This window comes from Zeugodacus cucurbitae, chromosome 4 (assembly GCF_028554725.1).
Source record: "Zeugodacus cucurbitae isolate PBARC_wt_2022May chromosome 4, idZeuCucr1.2, whole genome shotgun sequence".
In the NCBI taxonomy this organism is placed as follows: Eukaryota; Metazoa; Arthropoda; class Insecta; order Diptera; family Tephritidae; genus Zeugodacus; species Zeugodacus cucurbitae.
The window spans coordinates 4,841,984-4,869,079 of NC_071669.1; the positions used below are offsets into that span (position 1 = coordinate 4,841,984).

Genomic DNA, 27,096 nt, shown 5'->3' on the forward strand with positions numbered 1-27,096 from the left:
ATTTTAAAATTAAGTTCCTCAATGAAGCGTAAAACTCTACAATAACGGCAGCGTAAATGTTCTGTGGCCAGTGCCGCGTAGTTTGGGTGATTGCTACAACACGTGTTGCAGGTACATAGCAGCAGCAAGTGTTGGAAAATGGGGTCAACGCATTTTTATGCGCAATAAAAGCTTTTAAGTTTTATGTTCATTTTATGGATTTTCATATAATTTTTTGACATGCTGATTTACATTTACAATGGGCGCAATGTCAATTATAATGAGTGTGACTGTTTTAATGTAAGAAGAATGTGAAATTTATAGCAGTCTTTGCTTTTATGATAATTTTTTTATTTTTCGCAATTCTTTTTATTTGAGCGAGAAGATGTGGATTTTGCTTTCAAGGGAAAATCATAAATTTTATTTAACTCTGCTTGCTTATTTAAGGGGCTATACCAATGAAAAATTAACCGATTTTCGTGAATTTTTTTTAAAGAAAACAATGGATCGAAACTTTTTAAACTTCCGAACCACTGCAGTATTTTTCAAGCGAAGGTATTTGCTATTGGAAAAGCCGCAGAGCTAGCCCTCAATACAGCAGCCGGCTGCTCCAAAGTCAATATCTACATAGACAGTCAAGCAGCAATCAAGGCAACAACCTCGGTTTACATTTCAGCCAAAAGTGTTTTGGATACCAGGATAGCAGTGAAGAGAGTTGCTAGGAACAGACACTTCTACTGGGTGCCAGGACATAAAGGCATTGAAAGCAACGAGATTGTGGACGAAATTGCCAAGAATGGTGACCAACATTGGCAAACCCATGCACTGTCTGTTCGATGATCTGGACAGGGGCATGAAAAGAAAAATCCTAACACGTTGGACAAATATACCGGGGTGTAAAACCGCTAAAGCCATGTGTAAAACCGTAGACCAGAAGTACACCAAACTAATTCTGTCACTCGATAGAAGGGACTGTAGGAGTTTGATGGGAATACTCACAGGCCACATGCCTACAAAATGGGACTTACAGATCGAGATGACTGCAGGAAATGTCAAGAGCAAGGTGCAATAGAAACAATGAAGCATCTTCTGTGCACCTGCCCTGCATTGTCAAGGCAACGACTTCGCTACTTGGGGGCCTCACAATATGAGAATCTGGAAGAGGTATCGAAAGTGAAGCCACAAATGCTTTTAAAATTTGCGTCAAGCGCAGGCATCCTAAAGGATGACTACTCCTCGTGGACAACGTGACGACACACCATTTGGTATCGCAAAGGACCTAAATAGATCTATGTGTGGCGTATTGGCCTACCAATTTAACCTAACCTAATGTATCGTATGTTTCAAAGTTTTTTGCACATATTAAGGTATATTTTTAGCTATATTTTAAGATTTTTTTTTTAATACAAATATTGAAAAATAACGGAGTTATAGTCTTGGGAGGTACCAGAAAGTTCCACAACTGCTGACATAATTCCGGTCGAATGATTAGCTGAAACAAAAAAATTCAAAAAAGGGTATTATTTTGAAGATATTTCCTATACAATGGCCTACGATTTTTGAAGATAATTAATCAGAAATTAACAAAATGGCGTAGTTCTAAAAAATTTGATTCGATTTTTTTATGCCAAATTGACAATTTTCAACAAATCAAAAAGATCGTAGTTGTTTTCAGTTTACATTTGAAGTCGATCGGTCAATTTCTCGTTGAGTTATGATGGCAGCAATTTTGAGAAATGTCGTTTCGAGAAAAACGCGTTTAAAGTTTCGACTATAGCGGCTTATGCCTGCGAGCGGTCGCTCTTTGGAACGCTACCCTTTAAAAATACGACCTTAACGCTTTCACAGCATATTTTTGAAAGTATTTATTATCGAATAAACAAAAAATAAAGAAATCGATTTTTTGAAAATGTCACACTGGCATAGCCCCTTAAAGAAAAATTTTAAAAATTTTTGCGAGTTTTGTAAAATTATGATTTTGTTTTAAAACCGAACATATACTGCCACAGTACGAGGAAAGACACGATAAAGTCATTCTCCAGCATGACAATGCTCGGCCTCACATCGCAAAGGTGGTCAAAAAATATTTGGAGACGCTGAAATGGGAGATATTACCCCACCCACCGTATTCTCCAGATGTTGCTCCATCTGACTACCACTTGTTCCAAACGATGACACGCGATCTAGCTAACGAGCAATTCAGTTCTTATGAAGAAGTCAAAAATTGTATTGATACTTGGATTGACTCGAAAACGAGGAGTTCTTTCGTCACGGAGTATGCCAGAAAGATGGTGAAAAGTGGTAGCTAGCAACGGCCAATATTTTGAATAACTATATTATATTTTTATACAATAAAGCCTTAAATTTACACACAAAAAAAACGGCGAAAGCAAAGTTGTAGACCTAATATTATTTATTATTATTAAAATCATAATATGCCAGTTGTATTATTTTTTAATTTTTTTTTTCAATTTTTTTTTAATTTTTAAATGGAATACATCAACTATTTCTTCATTAATAATTAGATTGGATAGTAAAATTCTCAAATATTTATAATTTTGTACTGCACTGTTTTAATTATTCATATTCAACCATAATTTTAGCAGTATAAATGACAACTGTTCAACAGCAAAGCACGAAAAGGCAGTCGCCATGGCGTATGAGCAACATTGTTAACTCAATACAATGGTATCGGAATACAATATAATTGCAAATAAAATATATTTCGATGATTTTTAAATGATTTAGAGCATAAAAATGTCAAAAATTATTATATTTTAGATATTCCACAGGGTGACCTGTGATTTTTACGATTGAAAAATTTGGGAAATTTTTAATCTAATTTTTTATACGGTATTTTTAGCCAAAATATAAAATCAATTTTTGAAGTGCTTCCAATTCAAATTTGTGTTTTTTTTTTTAAACAGCCACATCACTCTGTTCAAAATTTGTCACTTTTTAAGAAAAATATTATTTTACTTGTTTCAGACAAAAATTGAAATGCCAATCATATACACCATCAAGGTGCTCCGGAAAAATGTATCCACGCCAATGTTTATATCTCTATCATTTTTAATTAAAAACAATATATATATTTTTTTTAATTTTATAAAGCTTAAAATATGTTTTAAATTAGCAATAAATGTAAAGAAGTGCTACTTCAAAGAGTTTTGTAAAAAAAAAAATCCAAAAAACAATCCGATTCTCATGCGTTTAGCGTGGCGTAACACCACGCCTTAACAGTTTGTAATTTTGTATTTCAATGCTTTAATTATTCATATTTAACCATAATTTTAGCCCTTTAAATAGCTGCTGGTTAAGCGCAAAGCTTGAAAAGGCAATCGCCATGGCGTATGAGTAACATTGATTAATTCAATACAATGCACAGTGGTTCGGCTTGTATGAAGGCGCGGTCATAAATACTTCCCGTTGAGATATCACTATGAAATTTTCACCTAAAATCTAGAAAAATATTTGAAATATATATTTAAAAAATTGGCGCCATTGGACTATTAGGTCCTATAGCTCCCATAGAACAGTAATTGCCATTATATGGCAATAAAGCGCAATAATAATTCTCATGGTCATAGTTGGAGAGTCAAAACTTTCAGTAAGGCTTTGTAAAAAAATTTAAGAAAGCGATACACAAGCTGAACATGATTTATCGTTATAGTGATGGATTTTTTGATTTTTGGCCTATGGCGGAACCAGGTATCAGAATACAATATAATAAAATATATATTATATGACTTTTGCTGCTTTTGAATGATTATCAGCATACAAAATGTCATAAAATTAATATAATAATTTATTAGTTCATATGGTATAGGAGAGTGACATAGCATATAGATGATTGTTGAAATATTTTATTAGTAATAATCATATTTATTTTAAATAATATCAAATATCGCAATTACATATTAGATATCACAGGCATTTATCAAATTGAAAGCGTATTCATTTACACATGCCTAACTATTATAAATGCATTAAAAACATACTAACTAAATAAAGAGTAAACTTTTGCCTGCATGCAATGATTAATGAGCGTCGCAGCATGCCGGCAAAAGCATTTTATACAAACACACAAACATTCAAACGAGTTGCCACCGTCGCCACATGCATGTATACAAATAAAAACGTGATATCTCGCTGGTGTGTGGCACGTGCTTTACGTTACTGCTATACGCGCTACAATTTATAATGTGTTAACAGCCGTGAATGTTTATATATATGTACATATATATATAATGAATATATATTTGTTGTTGTTGTTGTAATAGAAGTTGTATAGAAAATTACGTAAATAAAAGAGGCGAAAAAGTGGAAATGTGCAGAAAACATGCATAAATTCCGTTGAATGCCAGTCGGCAAAAGGAAGTACTAAGTGAAGAGGCGTGTCCGCGCGCACGAGTGAGAGTGTGTCGGTGTATGTTTGTTCGCTTCGTATTTATTTATTTGTAAAGTTGTCGCAATGGCACTTAGTAGTGCGTTTAGGAGAGGAAGTACTTACTTGCTATTAGCCAGTTGGCGCTAATGTGACGACAACAAAAAGGCTTTTAGTAGCAATTTGTATGGGAATTGCGCATAAGTTGCAAAGTGTTGCGAATGAAATGTGTGAGAAGTAAGATGACATTTTTCGGGTGGATGTCAAATGATAAGTGGAACTGAGAAAAAATTAAGAAAAAAAATATTTAAAAAAATTTAAAAAATTAATAGTATTTAAAAAAATATTTCAAAAATAAATAAAAACATAAATAAATAAAAATATTTTTATTTAAAAAAATTTAAAAAATTTATTAAAAAGAAATATTTGTATAATATTAAAAATAAATTTTTAATTAAATAATTTTTTTTTGTGAAAGAAAATTTTTTTTAATAAAAAAACCTTAAAAAAATATATAAAAATAAAATAATTTTATTTTTCAAAAAAAAAATTTAAAAAGATTTTTTTTATAAATTTAAAAATATTTAACAAGAATTTAAAAAATATTTGAAAGAAATTATAAAAAAAAATATTTTTATTTAAAAAAATGTAAAAACTTTTTGTTTTTTATTAAAATGAAATATTTTTATAATATTAAAAATAAACTTTTTAATTTTTTTTATGAAAAAAAAAATAAAAAAAAACAAAATAGTTTTATATAAAAAAAATGTAAAAGGATATTTTTTATAAAATTTAAAAATATTTAAAAAGAATTAAAAAAAAATAGAAAAAAAATAAAAAGAATAAAAAAATTTAAAAAACATTTCAAAGAAATTATAAAAAAAAAATATTTTTATTTCAAAAAAATGTGAAAAGTTTTTGTTTTTATTAAAATGAAATATTTTTATAATATTAAAAATAAACTTTTTAATTTTTTTTATGAAAAAAAAACCAAATAGTTTTATATAAAAAAAAATGTAAAAGGATATTTTTTATAAAATTTAACAATATTTAAAAAGAATTAAAAAAAAAATATTTCAAAAAAATCAAAAAAAAAAAATAAAAAGAATATTTTTATTTAAAAAAAATTTAAAAAGTTCTTGTTTTTTATTAAAATGAAATATTTTTATAATATTAGAAATATACTTTTTAATATTTTTTTTATGAAAGAAACCTTTTTTTTTTAATAAAAAAACTTAAAAAATAAATAAAAACAAAATTATTTTATTTTTCAAAAAAAAAATGTAGAAAGATGTTTTCATAACACTTAAAAAAATTTAAAAAGAATTAAAAAAAATTTTTCTAAATAAATATTAAAAAAACAATTAATAAATAAATAAAAATATATTTTTATTTAAAAAAATTTATTTAGTTTTTGTTTTTTATTAAAAAGAAATATTTTTATAATATTAAAAATAAACCTTTTTTATGAAAGAAAAAATATTTAATAACCAAACTTAAAAAAATAAATAAAACAAAATAATTCTATTTTTGAAAACAAAATGTAAAAAGATTTTTTTAAAGAAAATTAAAAAAAATATTTTTTTAAACATGAACTTTGGCTATTTTTTGTTATTGTTTTTTATTTAAAAAAATTTTAGAAAATTAAGAAAAACTTTTTTAATTTTTTTTAGGAAATATTTTTTTTTATAAAAATTAATTTGAAAAAACGAAAAACTATTTTTGTGGCCATTTTTTGTTGTTGTTGTTGTTGAGTGCGTGATGCACAATGTCGTATATAAAAGATGTTTATTCATTATCTCTGAAACATATTTTGTACAGAATTAGATTTTTTCCTCAAACAAAAACCGTTTTTGCTTTTTTCTATTTCCTTTTAACCATTTTTAGATAATTTTTTGGATTTTTATTGAGTTGAGTCTAATAGAGTCTATAATACTTTTGGTTTGTCTCTTAAAATAATTTACTACAAAAAAACTTAGCTTCATCTCACTCAATTTACTGAGCACCCACTTAGACTCTAAAGAGCAAAATATTGAAGATTATTAAAAGCATACTTACACAAAATTATATACCTCTTCATTAAAGTCCATTCATGCGCTGGCAATTTAACTCGCAGGTAACTTCATATCTCACCCTTAATCGCATTCGTTAGCATTACATTAAATAATTTAACTTCAGCGCAGCGTTTTAATAGTTGCAACAAAGTTGCCAACGCTGCCAGCAACCACATAAACGTACAACCCATTATTATGCTCCTCCTTCTTCTGCTTCTGCTTTATTTGCTGCCGCAAATGCCGCAGCGAAACTTCGCGAATATTCCCGTTTGATAAAATGTTCAAGTATCTCATGAGTGCACTTCTTCAGCTAAAATATCTTCAGTAGTTGAAATATGTGCAACCACTTCCGGTTCAACTTCAACTTGAAGCGTGGCTAGACGCTTGCGCCAGTGCAAATATGCGAACGCAAACATAAAATCGTTTATTTCTATACTAATACTAATATATATATTTGATTGTGTGTTTATACATATGTATGTGAGTGATCTCTTCGCCAAGCATTACCACTGTGCTGTGTCAGCTAAAATGTGCTAACTCGCAGAGTTTCCCAGCGGAAATGAGTTGAGTTGAGTGCACACTTGATAAAATAGCCACGTAGTAAACGTTTCGTTGAGGATAGTCAATGAATGGCGAGTATCTCAAGTGGTTGTCTATTTGCGCTTATTTCTTCGAAACTCTCTTTTGGGCGAAGAATATGGCTTGAATATTACAAATGCGCTGTTTTACCACTTTAAAGTGTCTGTTAATTTAAATGCTGTAACTGAAAGCATAACAAAGAACGGTTCAAGGTACTCCAATACCAAAAATCTTACAAAAGACTTTTACGCCTTTGTGCAACACCGAAACTGTCAGTGAATGACTTCTTAAGGCGTTCAATCAATCTTCGTTATTCTTCGTTATTGTAGTCAATGACTGATAATGCACTAAACATTCGAAAAAGGGTAGTGTAGATATGGTTGTAGTGTAGAACAGAAAGTATTAAGTATATGAAAATTTAAATAGTTACAACAATTTGGCAGCACTTAACAGATGAATAGTACTAGTTCCCTCTCTCTCCCAAAAATTACCTTACTCATTGATCAGATTTTATGGAAATGTTGCCTTGATTGATAATATAAAATTAAAGTGACATTTTTGAATTTTTGTTTAAAGGTTAATAACGTAAAATACGAGGTGTGTTCAAAAAATAACGGGAAAATTTTATCATATTTCAGGGTTATGTATATCAACATAATAAAAAGTTAAACAATTTCTTCGACAATTGAACATTTGGACCATTGGAAATTTTAAAATTCCCGTTATCTTTTGAACATACTTCGTATACCCAGCAAAAAAATCTATTGAATGAAATTACGAATTTTGAGTTTTCGAATGTAGTATCTAATATTGAACTCACAGGTAACCTATAAGTTAACCGATAACCTAGACCTAGATAACCAAATAAGAACTCTTCAATAAAATTAATAGCATTTCTATATATTTCAATTTGTAAAAAATGGCAACCTTACATTAAAATTCGAATCGATATAAAATCAAACTGACCAATCTGATATTGGCAAAAAAAAATTATACACAATTTTTTTTATACTCTCGCAACAAATGTTGCTAAAGAGAGTATTATAGTTTTGTTCACATAACGGTTGTTTGTAACACCCAAAACTAAACGAGTTAGATATAGGGTTATATATACCACAGTGATCAGGGTGAAGAGTGGAGTTCAAATCCGAATGTCTGTCTGTCCGTCCGTCCGTCTGTGCAAGCTGTAACTTGAGTAAAAATTAAGATATCTTGATGAAACTTGGCACACTTATTTCTTGACACCATAGGAGGGTTGCTTTCGAAAATGAATCGGACCACTGCCACGCCCACAAAATGGCGAAAACCGAAAACACATAAAGTGCCATAACTAAGCCATAAATAAAGCTATGGAAATAAAATTTGGTATGAAGGATCGCACTATGAAGGGGCATATTTGGATGTAATTTTTTTTGGGAAGTGGGCGTGGCCCCGCCCCCTACTAAGTTTTTTGTGCATATCTTGCAAACCAATAGAGCTATATAAACCAAACTTCCAGCAAAACTTTCCAAAAATGAAAGAAATCGGATCATAACCACGGCCACCTCCCATACAAAAGTTAGGTTGAAAATTTCTAAAAGTGGGTTAACTCACTAACGAAAAACGTCGGAAACACTAAATTTCACATAAGAAATGGCAGATGGACTGCACTCAGTTTTTTTTTTAAATGGAAATTGGGCGTGGCGTCGCCCACTTATGGGTCAAAAACCATATCTCAGGAACTACTTGACCGATTTCAATGAAACTTGGCCAAATCGCTTCACAACCACGCCTACTTCCTATATACCAGAACTTTGAAGCCAATCTGAATCGTTTACGTTACAATATATAAAGTAAGCACTAGTGAAGATATCGATGCAGAACTTTGCACAAATACTATGTTAATAGTGTGGCAGCCCCATTCTAAAATTCGCCGAAATCGGACCATAGGTTTTTAAGGCCCCATATATCGAACACGAGGACCTCGGTGCTTCTAACCTAATATTATGGTTTCCAGCTTTCAATGGACTTTATACAATATATATGACGAATATGTGGGTGAAATTGTGTATTATATAATACAAATAAAATTAAATAAATAAATTGCGAGAGTATAAAATGTTCGGTTACACCCGAACTTAGCCCTTCCTTACTTGTTTATTTTGTTTGCCTTATATGGCAACCCTACTACTACCTAATACTACAATAAATCTTTTTATAGACCAATATTTCGTCTGCTACACTCACATATCCACAAATAATACCACACAATGAGTTAAAGAGCTCTTCCTCCTCCATATTCTTGTTCTGTTTCTTTATGAAATGAAATATAAATAAGGTGAAATATAAATAAATAAAAAAAAACTCAAACCAGTCATAAAATATGCAATTTATGCGCGTATATATTATACTTCAAATATTTTGATAGCAAAGCAAATTCAACTGCGACCAGTCTATCTCCACTCAGCACACTTCGCGCAACAAATTGTCCTTGACTCGCCCACGCACTCTCGCCAATCGCATTTATTTGTCACCACCAAATAATATTGAGTCTTGAGCAAATAAAACATATCAGACATTAATAAATATTAGCAAAGTTGATGGATTATGTTTGTGCTTCAGTGAACTTGCCACACAACGCAACTGCGGTTGCCGACAGCACAGCCGCCGGCTCAGCATTTTTCGCATTTATCAATCATACAAAAATATAAATATTTTATTTAGTTTTTACTTAGCTTTGGAGGCAAAATGATAAGTTTATGTCGCCGAGAAGGCAGCCCAACAAACACTTAGTGAAGCAGTCAGTATGACAGTTAGTCAGTCAGTCAGTCAGTTAGGCGCTTAGTTCAGCGAGCTTAGAGACTTTCAGTCGATGAAGGCCTATTTAACTTAACCAAAATGTGTAAATACATATGTATGAGTATGAGTATGATTATGAGTATGAATCTATGTAGGTTTGTAAATATTTTTCTGGTTGGGTGGTGTGTGTTGCGCTGCCATTCTTGTCACTTATCTGTCAGGGCATCATTCCATGGGTGGTACAAATTCTTTGAATTGATGTTACAGCCGCAGGTCAACCGACTATTCAATCAGTCAGTCAGAATGCTAACTAAGCAATCAGTGAAGTGTATGAGCCGCTGCGGTCGCACAAATGCGCAACTGATGTGGCTAGCAATATCGATCGTCAATAATGAGCTACCGTATGGTGGAAGAGACATATGTAGTTATTGTTCTGCATTAGTGGTGATTTACAAAAAAAAAATATTGAAATATATTATAGTGGTGGGAATTTAAGCATAATAATCATAGAAATTTATTTTTTTTTAAAGATCGTAATTAAGATTTGAACGTATTTAATGAATTTTTATTTCTGAAAATGTCTTTCCTCTTCCGAAAGTTAATAAGCCTCTGGAACGATATGGCAGCACCAGTATTACAGCTGTTTGCTTGAAACCCTAATCAATGGGTGTCGAGCAATCAACCACAAAATTGACGAAATACAATTATATATGTGGTATGTTCAAAAAATATCGAGAATTAAAAAAAAATGAGATTTCACGAGTCTGTGTTCAAAAAATAACGGGAATATCAAAAAAATTGAGATTTTATGAGTTTGTGTTCAAAAAATAACGGGAATTTCAAAAAATGCAAAATTTCATGAGTTTGGAGTGAATAATATAATTAAATTTTTCAAAAAATTAACGAAAATTCCCGTTATTTTTCGAACACACCACATATAAACCAATACAAAAAAACCGTTGTCAATACTTATTTCCACACTCAAGTGTGTATGGATTTCCAACTAAGCCCACACTTAAATATATCTGTAGCCAGCGAATACAATAATCTATTGTTGTGCCACCAACATTTGGCTGGCTTATTTGTCTGCGCCGCTTGCCTGGCTCACCAATAAGAGTTAAGTAGGAAATTTATTGTGCTCTATTAGCACGATTTGTCACTAATACACACTCAATCGACAACGAAGCACAATACATCGCATTCACCTGCTTGTTGCAGATACACACTGTATAGCTATTGTTTGGCCAAATTGCGGCCACTGACCAGCCATCATTGGTTTTTTCTCTTTGAGGCACAGAGCCAATATTCGCTATTTCATTTCCATTTCTATTTTGGCTTTAGCCGCACACTCATTCATGCTTAGACGCATGCTTAACTAGCGATTTATTTCAATTTATAGAGAAAATCGTAATGCGGTTTAATCTTTGTTGATTAAGTTGCATTATGCCGCTTCGATGACTCTTTTGGCGAATATTGTTTGATATGAGATATTATTTTATATTTAGCTATAGATATGAATATATATATTTCTATATAACAATAATTGACGCTTAATTCAGCTAGTTGCTTGGCTAAGCTTCTACTCTTCGCTATATGGAAGCCTCCTACAAGCTTCAAGCGGTCTAGCTGTCTCGGTATATGTAAAGAGCATTTTGTGAAGAGAAACTTGCCGAGAATCGACTGCTATTGAAATATATTTTTGGGAATTTTCGTATGCATTATTATTGTTTATGTATTTTCTACAGATTTATGGAATATTTAAATGGGGTTTCACTATATTTTCGTAAAATTTTTTTTTTTTTTAATTATAAAAAAATATTTTTTTTTTCAATACCAACAATTTCTATTAGTCAAATTATGTGAATATTGTGAAATTTCCAACAATTAAAACAATGACATTTTACTGCGAAGCGCACTTGAGTGAAATTTGGCGTTGGCGAAAAGTGAGGTTGCTGCAAAAAACTAGCGAAAATTGTCAGCACAGCAATTAATTTTGGCATATTTCTCACTTTTACTCTCCCTTTCATTTCACAGCAACGAAATAAAATAACAACAAAATTGATAAAGTAAGGCACTTTACACTAAACAATAACTGGCGAAAAAGCAGAAAACAAGTGAAAAAAATACAATAAAAGAAATAATAATTTTTAAGCATTTTTTACGCATAAAACTTACAACAACAAAAAAGAAGAAACTATTATAGAAAATTAAAAACAAAAAAAATAATTAAATCAAACAAACCAGACAAATTCAAAGAAAGTGTTAAACCAGCACAACAAAAAACCATCAATAATTTACAACAACAAAAAAGGCAAAAACAACGCAACTGTAAATAAAACATCGCACACAACAGCCAGCCAGCCAAAATGTCAATGACCAACAACGATATAGTCACCGCTGAGGCGGCACCAGCCAGCGCGTTGCCAATGTCGCAAATGCCCGCTGCACCGACGCCAGCAAACGATCAGGTAGGTACAACCAAAGGCAGCCAACTGCTGTGGCTAAATGCCAACCTTACAGCATTCGCGTAATAATTGCGCTGTCACATTGTCACCAAAATACATACACGCTCACACACACCAATACTCATACACTTATTTTATATTACACCAAATTCAGCAGACAAAAATTACAACATTTACATGCATAATCCAATAGCATTACCGTTATTTTGTTAGTTTACGTATTACATATTCCTATGTTGACCTCTGCACTTGATTGCCGTTTGGCATACTTTTTGGCGTTTAAATACGATTTTGTTCTCTTTTTTGGCATATATGTATAGTTGTTGCTTTTGGCACGTTTTTGGGCATGCGTTTCTCTATTATGAAGCTAATATTTGAAATTATTTGTTCACTTTTATGCGCTTTATTAATATATTAGTAGTTAATTTGAATATTATCATTTTGGTAAAATTTTCGAAAGATGGTAAAATATTTCTTTCCATATTTCTGTAACCGAACTTTAAAAAAAAACTCATTACTTTTGGACCTTGACAACGTTATGTAGCTTCCCGACTATAGATTTGTCCATAACAGGTCAGTTTAAACCAATGAGGTAGCCTCAGTTTGATTCCGGAAGCTACATCCTAAAGAATATTTCAAATTTACAAAGCTAGGGCCAAAGTCATCTTCCTTATACACCTTATCATTTTAATCTCAAAGCCCAATTTTGGAATAAGACCTAATATTTCGGTTGCTAACTTCTAATACTAGGCCTTAAAATCATAATATGTACCATATGTACATATATAATATATATAGGCCTTACATCATATATATTTTTTTTATTTCGAAGATTCCAATTTGACCCCATATAGCTTCTGTCATTTAACACTAAAAAATATCTATATCATAAATCACCGGAAAACGGTGATATTTTTACTATTTTACTAACTTACCTACTGTAATCAATAACGACGTTTCCAGCAAACTGAATTTCGTGTTCGAAAATTTCGAATTGGAAACTAATTTCGAAAAATGGAGAAATTATATTTCTACTTACTAATCAATAGCTCGAAAAAATTGCAAGCTTAATTTCGAATTTCGAATTCGAACAAATCGATTTTGAAAGAATTAAATATCAAAAAATTTCAACCTCAAAATCACTTTACGAATTTGAGCTTTTCGATTTGGAAACTATATCGCAAAACGGAGAAATTACTTTTAACTTACTAATAAATATCTCGAAAAAAATAGCAAGCTCAAATTCGAATTTCGAATTCGCACATTTCGATTTTAAGGACTAACTTCGAAAACCAGAAAAATTACTTCTTACTTATTAAACAATATCTCGAAAAAATTTCAACCAGCACATCGAATTTTCGATGCAAACATTTAGATTTTCAAGGCTCACTTAAAAAAATGGAGAATTACTGTTTTATTTATTAATAAATGTCTCGATAAACTTTCAAGCTCAAAATTGATTTACGAATTCCAGCTCTTCGATTTGGAAACTGTATTCCAAAAACAATATCTCGAAAAAATTACAAACTCAACTTCGAATTTCGTATTCGAACATTTTGATTTTAAAAGCTCACTTGAAGAAAAAAACGTAAAATTACTTTTTTTATTTAGTAATAAGCATGTCAAAAAAATTGCAAGTGAAACTTCGAATTTCGAATTCGAACATTTCGATTTATAAAATTTACTTCGAAAATTTACTGACGCAACAATATCTTGAAAAAAAATTGCAAACTCAATTTCAAATTTTGAATTCGACTACTTCGATTTTAAAAATTTACTTCAAAACATGGAAAAAAACGATTTTACTTACTAATCAATATTTCGAAAAAATTGTCAACTTCACTTCGAATTTCGAACTCGAACATTTCGATTTTAAAAATATACTTCGAAAAATGGGAATATACGATTTTACTGACGCAACAATAATTCCAAAAAATTTTAAACTCTACTTCGAATTTCGAACTCGAACATTTCGATTTTAAAAATTTTCTTCGAAAAATTGGTATATACAATTTTGCTTACTCAACAATATTTCGAAAAAATTGCAAGTCAACTTCGAAGTTCGAATTCGAATATTTCGGTTTTGAAAATTAACTTCGAAAAATAATAAATTATTTCAATGTTCAATACGCAGAAACTAAATCGGATTCTTCGTATCCACAACATTGGAAATGGATTGAGTAATTGGAGTTCCTGCTTTCCTTTATCAGCATGAAATTATATCAGACAATTTTATGTTTTTCAAATTATTCATAACTCTAAATGAAGTTCTGTATTTTACTCCCACAAATAATTTCAAAATATTCAATTTCGTTTACAATTTAATAGCAACCCCAGCTTACTGAACCATTTAGCACAATTTGTATTATTAAACTACTAATTCCTCGGTAAGCAACCGCAATTGCCTGCTTAATATTTTATTTGTCAGATTTGCGAACTTATTGCTTTCCCCTAGCAATTTGCTGCCGTCAGCAAAATATACAAAAAAAAAACAAAAAAGAAAACAAATTAGTTGTAGAGATTATTTATTTTTCTTGTTGTTGTTGTGGGTTTAATTTGTTCACTGTGGCTACAAGTAATTGGCAGTAAACGTCAAGTTAAGCCGCAATTAATTTCAAAGCAAATGAGCCAAAGGAAATTACAAAATGCAACTAAGTAGAAAAGGAGAGATAGAAAGAGAGAGAGAAGTTGATAATTACAGACTCGATGCAATAAATTCGCTTTGCTTTTGCAAAGGTCGAAGTTGTTGTATTGTGGGCAAAGTGAGCGATTTCTACATTTCTACCGCTATTTAATATATTTTCAAAGTTTTTTGTTGTTTTCTTGCTGTTTTTTATACGCTCTGCTTGCTGCTTTGCTGCAACTGTCTCTCCGCTCAAGCATTTGCAATTGACAAGCCCACAAGCGTCTTTGACAAAATTAAAATATGCACAACAGCACAAACATTTATCGACGCGTTGTAAACCAGCTGCATGCATGTAATCTGCTTCTGCTTGTGTAAGTGTTTGTGTGTGTGTGTGTGCATTACAACGAGAATGCTTAGCATGGCCATTATGCAATGTCGGCAACCTTGATTCATTCACCGCCGCATGTAACATGGAATGTCATGCCTCAAAAGGCCAGACCAGACCAGGCCAGCGCTACTCAAAGCCTGCATTAGCCTTCAAAAGCAGCGCAAGAATGATGCACACACACACACATGCGCACACGCTGTCACTATCACATCATCATCGGCTTCTTGTAGTATGTGTAAGACATGATTGTGGCACTAATACTTGCTCAATGGAAATCCTTACAAAGCTTTGGTTGCAGGCGAAATGTTGGTCAGACATGTCGTTGCCAACACATTAGTGGTGCTTGTGCCAGCGCACAACAGCAACAACAACAACATACATGCTTGTATGTTTGAGGGCTTTCTATATAGTATGATGCGCTCAAAGTTTTGCTTTTTTTTTTGCTACTTCCTCCTCCGTTGTCTGCTGTCCGCCTGCATGTCTGCGCTGCTGCAGCACCAACTACTCACTAATGATAATCAAATAAAGGATCAAGGAAATTCGGTTGCAGCAGCGGCAGCGCCTGCAACTCGACGCAGCGCTGCTTCTCGTTCGTTCGTTATTCCACTTGGCAGTGTACCAAAAAATAATTTGCAGATCTGTATTCTAAACTAAGAAGTTTTTACGGCGCAGTTAAATGTTGTTGCTGGCAGTGTTGGTGACCCTGATTTCCGTTGCTGCATTTAAGTGTGTGCAATTTTTGGCACTCATGAGATTTGTCTGTGTGTTTTGCGAACGCCCATGTTCGTGTGTGCATTATTTATTTGATTATAAAATCCCATTTTCAAAGAATTTTTGCCATAAAGTGGAATTTAACTCGTAGTTTATGTTAATTTTGGTCTTTTTATTGACTTAAATGCATTTTATAAATATATTTCTCTCTTGAATTTTTTCTTCATGCAAGTATTGAAACCATTAATTTGCCATAAACCATCATTAATAGAGCCAATTTAGAACAATTTTTATTTTCTAGAGTGTTACTGACTGTTTCTTTTATATTCTTTTAAAGAAAAAGTGAATTTACTCTCATAGTAGAGATGACCAGTTAAGTATATTTTATCTAAGGAAATGGAAGTCAATGAAGAAATTCAGGTTCCTCTTTTTAAAGGGAATATATAAGGTCTAACACTTAGAGTTATGTTATTTTTCCTCACAGCCACAAGGGAAAACAGTTTCATATGAATCTAATACCTAAGACAGACATATGGTTTCTGTACTACGATGTGTACTACAATAAAAACTCAAGAAACCATATACCAGCATAGTGACACGCATGTAGTATTGTACTATGTTTACATCCATCAGCTGATGCAAATAAATTCAAGCAAAATATAATTATGAATAACAGGCAGGAAAATTGATCCTGGCTTAGTTATAGCCTCAAGCAATCTTAAAATATTATTGTTCAATATAATTATAACATATTCCATATTATTACATACATATTACATATTCTTCACATAATTTTTCTTCAAATTTTGTTTTTGATTTCAATTAATTTTGAATTTAATTTATTTTCTGTATGATAAAATGTCAGAAAACATATGATTGTGGCAGAGGAGCTTAAAGCTTTCGGTGTCTTCAATGCAATCCATTGTAGTACATTCACAACACCACAAAATTTCAATGGTTTCTAGAACTCTATTGTAGTACGGAACACCATTTGCTTTCAAACAAAATTCGGAAAACCGGTGATACACATATGGTTTCTGAAGCATACTACAATATGTACTACATGTCTGTCTCAGGTATAATTATGGTTTTACAAATAAGGTGTAATTCACGATCGATCAGATCTTAAGCTCTTTACGGCTTTTATGTCTTAAGGCAGTCTTTCATAAATACCTTTATCAGATCTTTCCTGTACTAATCACATAACCTCAAAAGCTAATGGCATAGGATAAAAGCTTTGAATGGTCTAAGGAAATTAAAATTCTTGAGTTTTCCTGATTAAGGTTTCGATCCCAGAGTTTTCGGTTTACAAAGGCGTAAGAAATTATAATATTTTGTGGGGAGCATAAATGATTCTAGCGATTTCGTATGAGGTTAAGTAAGTTTCAAAAGTTGAAAAAGGATATTTGTTTCTATTTTGGGGAAAGGTGTTCTTCAGAAGTTCAAAAAAATTATATATTTTCTATTTTGGTTACGATAATCTGGAGGAGATTTCGTTGGTAAAGCCACAAAGCCTTTTGAAATTCGCAACAAGCGCTGGCATCCTAAAGGATGACTACTCCTCATTAACCAAGTGACGACACTCCATCTGGTTTCACAAAAGACCAAAACTGGTCTATGTGTGGCGTTGTAGCCTGCCAGAGTAACCTAACCTAACCTATTTTGGAATTTGGTTTTTGAGGAGTTTGGTAGGTTTCAGAAATTCAATAAAATGGTATTTTTTCTATTTTGTTTTTAATACTATATATACGATCATATATTTTATTTAAACCATTCATATTTATTTAAACAGCATTTTGTGAAATTTTTAACTAAAAATTCCGAAAATTCAACCGTTGGTATCTCACCTCCCTTGGACCTCAAAAAATGAGCATGCCGTGGGGAGCATAATTCATTATTGCTTCATCCAAAATCAATAAACCAAAAATATTTCGATAGTACATGAATGTATCTCGTTATTGTACGAAGGAAAAAAAATTTAAAAATATAATTTTTGAAAGATTTTAAACAAAAAACTGATGGGTGAAATTTTCGTCATATATGGGCTTGAAATAATTAGTTGTTATAAAAAAACCCTGCGTTCAAGTACTAGATAATGTTGTTTCAAAGATGTGTATAAAAATGCTTCATAACTTTTCGAAAACTCGTGTCCACCGACTTAAAAATTTGAGGTTTGAGTTAACGGCGTTTTAAGTTTTAAACTGAACTTGACGTGGCCTGATGGGCTGCACTTCCACATGGTCTTTCTCTTATAATTTCAATTTTCTTATAATTGATGTACAATTTATGGAAATTATTTTACACTTATTGTGCTATTTATTAAGAAAAAAAACTTTTCAAATTCAATTTTTTTTTTTCAAAATTTCAAACTCACTTAACCACTTAAGGGGTTAGGTGTAGTCAGAGACACGAAAAAATGAGGATTTTCAGTATTTTTTTTTTTGCTATTAAATCATGTTATTTTACAAAAGAAATAATATGGCATTATTATATAATGTTTTATCTTAAAGTCACGAAAATTTGAAAAAAAAAATTCTAATTTCCAAAGTTATAGCTGTCTGTGTTGACCCAGTTTCAAAAAAAAGTCCTTGCGGTGACAATCATAAGTCCTTGGAGATTCAACTAAAATCAATCGGATAAAAAAAAATGTGTTTTATAAATAGATAATCCTGGGCCTGAATAAAACTTTTTTTTCAAAAATTAACAAAATGGTGGCCTCTGCAAATTTTTTTCTAGATTTTGAGGAAATAATCAACAGTTAATTGGTCTTAACAAATCGAGTTTTTTGAAAAAAAAAATAAGAATCTTTGGTTTAGGCCTGAGTTTATTATGCATACTAAAAGCTGTAGAAATTTCATTAAAATCTACCGAGCGATTTTCGAGTTACAGTTGTCACCAGTTCAAAAAAAAACATAGTTTTGAGAAAAAAGCATTTAAAGTTTCACTCGAACGTGTTGGAGTGCCCAAGCTCTCGTTGTTATTTGTCGAATATTTCTAAAAGCATTTATCGGATAAACATCAAATTTTCAGAGTATATTTTTAAGATATTACACTTAACGAAAATGCAAAAAATATTGATTTTTTGAAAATCCTGACTACCACTAACCCCTTTAACCATTCATATTTATTTAAACAGTATTTTGTAAAATTATTTATTTAAAAATTCTGAAAACTAAACCGTTGGTATCTCATCTCTCTTGGCCCTCAAAAAAAAAAAACATTTTTTGGGTGCACCTTCCAAGGCGTCGATTTCTGAAAATTGAACTCGGATCGTTTTGAAAATTTTATGAGTAGATTTTTAATAAACTCTTCCATTTAATTAGGCATACAAATTCGATTTTTAGAATATTCAAACCCACTTAACCCTTAAGGGCGACCTCTTGCGGTCCACATATTCTTTCAACCAACCAATGAAAAGTAGTCTCACTCTATAGACTCAATGTTGTTAGTATGTATCTTTTTGTCTTGATATGAAAGGTTTTTCAGGTTACCTCCGTTTATCTTTTATTTTAATTTAATAGAAGCATTTATAATAAATTTTATTTGATTACTGCTAGTAATAATCGTAGTGTTTTCCATAATTTACTCTAAATATATGCTTCCTTTGATAAAAAATACTGCTGTAATGTTTGAACTGCGCTTTCTTGAATTTAATACCCAGCATTATATTTAAAATTCCATTTTTTTAATATTTAACCTGACATTTAAATATAAATTTTTCTAAGGTTATGAAGTGTTACATTTTAAATATTGTGAGTGAAGAGCTTAAAGTTCAGCAATAAACTTATATGAAGCTTTTATATTTTTTTATTTAATAAAATATTATTTATAATGGTGTTCCCAAATAAATACGAATTATTTGATATTTTGTACACAAAAAACACATGTATTGAATAAACAACACTGAAAACAACAAATAATTGCATTTTTATTTTATATTTTATAAACATTTATGCCACTTGGCAGCTTAAATTGCTGCTTTATTTATATTTTTTTTTTTTTTTTGAACACCATAGTGCAATTTTAAGAGTCTAACGCTTCGTTTGCGCTCAAATTTTTTCTTAAATTACACTTACAACAAAAACACACAACATTGTTTGTGCTACAATGCGTTACGTTTGTTTTAATTGAACCTGCACAATAACCTGTTTGCATATATATACATATATATATTTCTTTCGTTGCGGGAATGCGCTTACCAAAAATAAATACAAAAACAATAAATACAGAAGAATATTGAAAAACTTACGCAAAAACAATTTTTATATGAGAAAAAAAACGAAAGCATGACACACACAGAGTTTACACAAGCCCCAATATTTCCCCCTCAGCAATATGCACCGCATACTCAGCATATTTCAGCACGTGCACCGTTATGGCATCATGCTCCATTTTGTTGTTTTTGTAGTTTATAGTAAAAAGTTGTTTGAATTTTCTTGTTTCCATGTATTTGTTAGTGCATACGATTGCTTTAATAACGCAACACATGTAAACAAAAGTAACAAAAAATACAACAACAAAACAAAAAACAACAACAACAGACAGCATTCAGTGAAAAATAGCGTAAATCGGCAACAATAAATGATAGAAACATAAAAGAAATGATTGATATTTTCATTTTTAACGCATCACGCGGATAACAACAATCAATTGCAAATGCAACAACAACAACAATCACTTAAAAACCAATAACAACAAACCAACCAACAATAAAAATAAAATGCCAAACGACTCGCCGCACATGAAGTATCTTCCAGCCACACATCAATATTTTCATCACTGCAAGCAACAGCAACAACAACAGAAGCAACAACAATTGCTGTTACAACATCAACAACAAGCGGCGCTGCAGTCACAACGTTGTGTTATGCGCATACCAATGCAACAACATATGAACACTACGCAACAGCAACAACAACTCGCACTGCAACAACAGCAACAGCAACCGACCTACGCTACACCAAAGCCACCACAACAATATCAATACCACAACAACAATGTGAGCATGCATGCCAACCACGTTGGCAATCATGTAAATGCCAGCAGCAATATACCGTTATACAGTGGCAGCAGCGCTGGCGGTGCAGGCGTTGAGCTGAGCAAAAGCGGCGGTCCAACTGTTACATTCGATGAATTCACCGAATTCTACTGGCCACATGACAGCAAGCAACAACAACAACAGCAGCAACATCAAACACAACAAAAACAGCAACAACAACAACACCAACATGCAACACCACACAATAATTGCAATAATATTGATATTGGCGGTGTTGATGTCGGCATAAGTGCTGTGGCACTCAACGAAGCCAACATTGCCGCCGCCGCCGCCACCGCCAACGCGACCACCTCGAGCACCGGTCGCACCTTCATCACGCCCGCAGACATACCGCCACCACCGCCGCATCCGCCCAACGCAACGACACGTAAGCGTTATCTGGGCGCCAGCAAGAGTGTTGAGGAGCGCACAACGCGCGACGGTGTACGCTGTCAATGTGAACATCCGATTGAGTTTGTAGGACAACAACAGCAACAGCAACATGCAGCACAGCAGCCACAAGCGAGCTTGCAACAGCAACAGGCACATCAGTCATACGGTAGTCATCACAGTGTATACCTGCCAACCCAACAACTATCGCAACAGCAACAGCAACCACAGCCAACAACATATCGCCCACACACGCTTAACCAGTGTTCACATTCAAGTGATTACAATCACTTGCCACCGCCGCCACCTGCCACACTCATACGTGCCGACTCGCATCGCAGCCATCACAATCTGATGGCCGTCGCCAGCTCGTCATACTACAAAAATCGTTTCTTTGATGATGCGCCACTGCCACCGCCCTCACATCTCTCCACATCGTCACTCTCCTCGAAGACTACCTTCGAGACGCGGCAGCTGAAGGTAAGTATCGTGTTTGGGGAAAGCAGGAGCATACCAGTTGCATATAACGATTGCCGTTGAGTTGCCAATATATGCGACTCAGGTATTTCACTTTATACTCCTTGAATTTAGAGTCAGTTCGTGACGAATTCATTGAGTTACTTATATGGTTATAAATGATCTGTTTAGTGTTGGTGTGGTTTATGTTTACCCAAAGTCCATATGCCTCGTAAACAACTAAAACTTAAACAGAATTTTTTTTTGTCAAAATAATTACGACTTAATATTTTTTTTCCTCTGATAAATTGGAACACTAATTAGTTATAATCTTTCTCACTTTAAGATAAGAAATTATATTAATTGGAAAATATAAATAAATCAAGTTGAAGTTATGAAAATCGGGAGTCTCATATTCACTACCTTAAGGGAACCCCCATACTAAAATGTCGGTGATCTAAACCACGATTGTCCAATCTATGGATAATATCAAAACACTACAAAATGAGAATTATCAAAAGTTCCTAAAGTAGTTGAGTGTTGTGTTAAGCCTGGATGAATAGCTATATGTGCTCGATTCAATAATCTCTTAACCTTTGTGAATCGAAGACAGTATTATTAAATTAATAATTCAAAATAGCTGAGTCGTTTTTACAATACTTACTTCCCGTACAAAATGTCTTGTATAACCTTTCCAATTATACATATACCTTTCACTTTCTCACGCTCTCATCCTTATTCTCTCTCTCTCAAACCTGTCAAATACTAGTACAAGCTAAACCTTATAAAACTAAATTATATTGTACCTAAAGAAATAATAGATGAATGATATTAGATAATGGAATATCTCACAATCGACATCCTTCGTATTCAGGACCCGCTTACTACAATTTCGACGATCTAGACATTCATGAAGTCTTCTTTGAAACATTAACTGAGAATTAACTGAGAGTTGTTTGAACCTTGTAGGCTAATATAATAGCCGTCTTCGATTCACCATTTCTCTGCTCGCTATCTTTGGGTGATACTACGTTGCCAAGAAATTAATGTGTTAAAGCAATAGCGGAGTTAGAGAGTTGAGTTCGACATTCGAGAGTATGCGGATCGTCTCTTTGAACAGCTGCTATAGTATGTTCGATTCTAATAATCTGGACTTGGTCTCGTCACGGACCTGCCGCTTCTATCACATGGAGGACGAAACTCCTCTACACATACTATTGGAATGTGTAGCGTTTCACAGAAGCAGGGGAAAAATATATAGATATATCATACCAACAGAAGGGCGCATCGTCTCCCTTAATCCTAGTACCATCCTGGAATTTTTCAGGGTACTGGGACTAATAGAGTTGCTGTAGACTTGGAGAGGGAACAATACACCACTGGTCGAGGTGCTTTCCTCAACATCCTATCTATCTATCTATCTATCTATGTTTGACTTAACCTTTGTGAATCGAAGACAGCTATCATTAAATAAATAAGTCAAATTAGCTCCGATGCTCCTCTTATACTCACTTCCTGAATAAAATTTCTACAGAACCTTTTCTATTACTTCTATTTCCTTTCAAATTCTCACTCTCTGTAACTTGCTCTCACTCTTTCTCATTCTATCTCTCTCAAATCTGTCAAATACCAGCCCACTCTGTGCTAAGCCTTATAAATATACCGAAATGATATTAGACTTAATAAACATTAAAGTTAAATGATATTAAAGATTAAGAGTCGCATGTGACCCTTGAGTCAAAATAAAAACTCACAACAACCAACAACAAGTTGTGTTGCTTATTGGGTATACAACTACATCCACATTCATACAAAGCCATTAGCTATGTCTTCCTGACTAAGTGACTCATCAAATTGCCGTGTTTTTATGTGTGGTGCATGTGTCTAGTACGAGTATATTGCAAAACGATTGACCGAAATTGTTTTGCATATTTTATGCAAAATAGCGGAAAGGATGAATGAATGAATGCAAAAAAGGATATGTTGAATTGTTGCTGGTTATCGTTGGTGCTCAGTGCGGTCAGACAGTTAATGGCAGACCGGAAAGCTATTTATCCATATATGCAGGGATTTTTTTTGCTACATTCGTTTTCCTTTTTTGGGCAAAAATGATTTACTATGCAAGTGAATAACTTAAATCATCACAGGACGACGCATTTATTTTTTCGATTTATAGCCAGTTAAGTTAATAGGCTTATGCAGTTAAATTTACATACGCACGGACGCATACACACCTTTTGCGGGTAGTGGTGAGTAGTGATTTTTGGCTTTTCTGAATCGCATGATTTACATGACAAAGCGCAATGATTTATGTTTGTCTGCGCTCGCCGGAGATGTAAATAACATTTATCAACTTTTTTTTCTTATTTATTTAATAGAAGTTAGTTGAGAGGAAACGGATTTTTATTTGAAGCAAAGGCAAGCGAGTGTAATGAATTTTATGCGCATCAAAAAGAGCTGGATTGCATATGAAATAAGTGAAAAGTTATTGGAATTTTATGAGATTTTTTAATGGCATTTTATGAGTTAAATTGAAATATTTACTCAGGAAATTCTTAATAAAAGCGCAGAAACTTAAGTGTAGATAATTTTGAAATCAAACTGTTATTTTTCTTCCAAATAGCACTTTTTTATTATCATAAATTAAAGCTCTGGCTAAATAGCTCATTTGTTCTATGAGGTGTGTTCAAAAAATAACGGGAATTTTTTTGAATATATATTAATTTGTGGAAATTCTAACTTACTTCAGGGACATATACTTCAACATAATAAAAAAATAAAAAAAAAATGGAAAATAGGAATTTTCAAAATTCCCGTTATTTTTTGAACATACCTCGAATGTATGCTAGAGTGATCTAAATAAAACTTTAACTAAAGTGTAGAAAATTTTGAAATCGAACGGTTATTTCTCTTCCAAACAGCGCTTTTATATTAGCAAAAATTAAAGCTCTGGCTAAATAGCTCATTTGTTCTATGAGGTGTGTTAAAAAAATAACGGGAATTTTTTTGAATATTTATTCATTTGTGACTTACTTCAGGGAAATATACTTCAGCATAATAAAAAAAATTGGAAAATTGAAATTTTCAAAATTCCCGTTATTTTTTGAACACAACTCGTATGTATGCTAGAGTGATCCAAAGAAAATTTGAACTAAAGCGTAGAAAATTTTGAAATCGAACGGTTATTTCTCTTCCAAACAGCGCTTTTATATTAGCAAAAATTAAAGCTCTGGCTAAATAGCTCATTTGTTCTATGAGGTGTGTTCAAAAAATAACAGGAATTGTTTTGAGTATTTATTCATTTGTGAAAATTCTAACTTACTATGATGTCCCTGACATATACTTCAACATAATAAAAAAATAAAAAAATGGAAAATAGGAATTTTCAAAATTCCCGTTATTTTTTGAACATACCTCGAATGTATGCTAGAGTGATCTAAATAAAACTTTAACTAAAGTGTAGAAAATTTTGAAATCGAACGGTTATTTCTCTTCCAAACAGCGCTTTTATATTAGCAAAAATTAAAGCTCTGGCTAAATAGCACATTTGTTCTATGAGGTGTGTTCAAAAGATAACAGGAATTTTTTCGAATATATATTCATTTGTGAAAATTTTTACTTAATTCAGGGACAGCATAATAACAAATAAAAAAAATTGGAATTTTAAAAATTCCCGTTATTTTTTTGAACACAACTCTTATGTATGCTAGAGTGATGCAAGGCATTAACATCCCATTAAGAGAGTTATGCAATCGAATTTATATCATTTAATTAATTTTCTTAATAACTCACCTTGTATTTACTCCAAAAATTACAAATGCAAACATAACCTCAAAATTATTTTATTCAAAAAAACGCTCCGCCTTAATATACCTTCCATTTTAAAACTCCATTGCTAACATAAGTATACCGTTAAACCAAAACAATGCACCATCAAATAAGTATGTACTCGGATATATATACTTGCTGTGGCAACACGCTGCCAGCCGCCAAACAGCCACTCGTGGCTAATTAATTTCTAATGCGCACATGGGGCGTATGAGTAATGTGCCATGCGGCTGCTTGGAGGAACAAAGCACCGCTATCACTACTCATAAGAAGCATAACTGCATACATATAGACACTTAAGTACGCACCGGGTGGTGGTAATAAAAAGCCAAAACAAACAGTCATAATGATGCACAAAGACGACAGACTCAAAACAAAGGCACACATTAAGCGCTCATAATGCGCTGCAAAGCAAATATAAGCAAAGTGTGACAGCAGAAAGTTAAGAAAGCCTAGCTAGCAAGCAATATGTAAGGCAGACAAAGTGGAGGAAAGGACTTTATGAAACAAAAACAATTGTCTACTAATATATATGTATGTATTGTATATGTAGTGTTGCCTTCAACAGCACAATTGTTGCTTCTTATTGGCGATCACAACAAGGCGATTAAGGCGACGCGTTTTATCTGACCCATGGCGCCATTTGCTGTAATGACACTTGGGTCGTGTGCGTGGCACGCCATTTGGCATGTGTCGCATATGCGAAGTGACAGAATTGCTGAGTCAACAAATAACAAAACACGCCTGAATATATATATTTATACATATATATAATATATAATATATAAGTATATTTACCAAAAATGACAAATATATATAGCTCATTTGCTACACTTTAGCTCAATAACACATATGTGCCATAAATGTCCTTGAAATTATCTGTAATTCTAGTCGAAATAATAATTCATTTATGCTTACAAAAACAACTCTCTTCTTCTTCGTCTTTATGAACCCTTTGGCTTCATATAAGATTCGCTATAAAAAATTACCCTCATTTGTCGCTCAATACTGCGCCTATTTGTATTTGTATTTGTAGTACAGTAAATAAATAATTGCGATTTTCATTTGCTCAATATCTACAAGCGTTGAGTAACAGCTGCTTGCACTGGAAATATGAAGACTAATAGACTACTACATGAAAAATAATATATCAATGTTTAGGACTAATTGCGCTGGGGGTGTGTAGAGCCTACACAAGCCATTATTACGAAGGCGAGTGGAAATTTTCAACAATCCTGACTGTTGTAATGAGCAATATACCAGTGATGTAGGCATCAGGGAGGTCAGTGTTTGCGGGTGTGTAGCATAAATGATTGGAAAAAGTTTATATTATATAAATCGCTCAATATTCCAATGATGAAGTGCCCAGACTCAAACATTTTTCTTAAATATGACTAAATATTAATTTATTAAGCTC

At 32.5% G+C, this 27,096-nt stretch overlaps 1 protein-coding gene across 3 annotated transcripts in view; it reads left to right on the plus strand.

Moving 5' to 3' along the window:
- Positions 1-27,096, plus strand: part of LOC105220993 (venom dipeptidyl peptidase 4) — a 122,282-nt gene that overhangs the window by 81,522 nt on the left and 13,664 nt on the right. Inside the window, exon 2 of one of the 3 annotated variants that reach the window (XM_054230244.1) lies at positions 11,812-12,245. The exons of the other annotated variants lie outside the window; for them this stretch is intronic. Coding sequence (XP_054086219.1) covers positions 12,144-12,245 — 102 coding nt within the window. The 5' untranslated portion in view covers positions 11,812-12,143. The remainder of the gene's footprint in view (positions 1-11,811; positions 12,246-27,096) is intronic. 3 annotated transcript variants of the gene reach the window in all.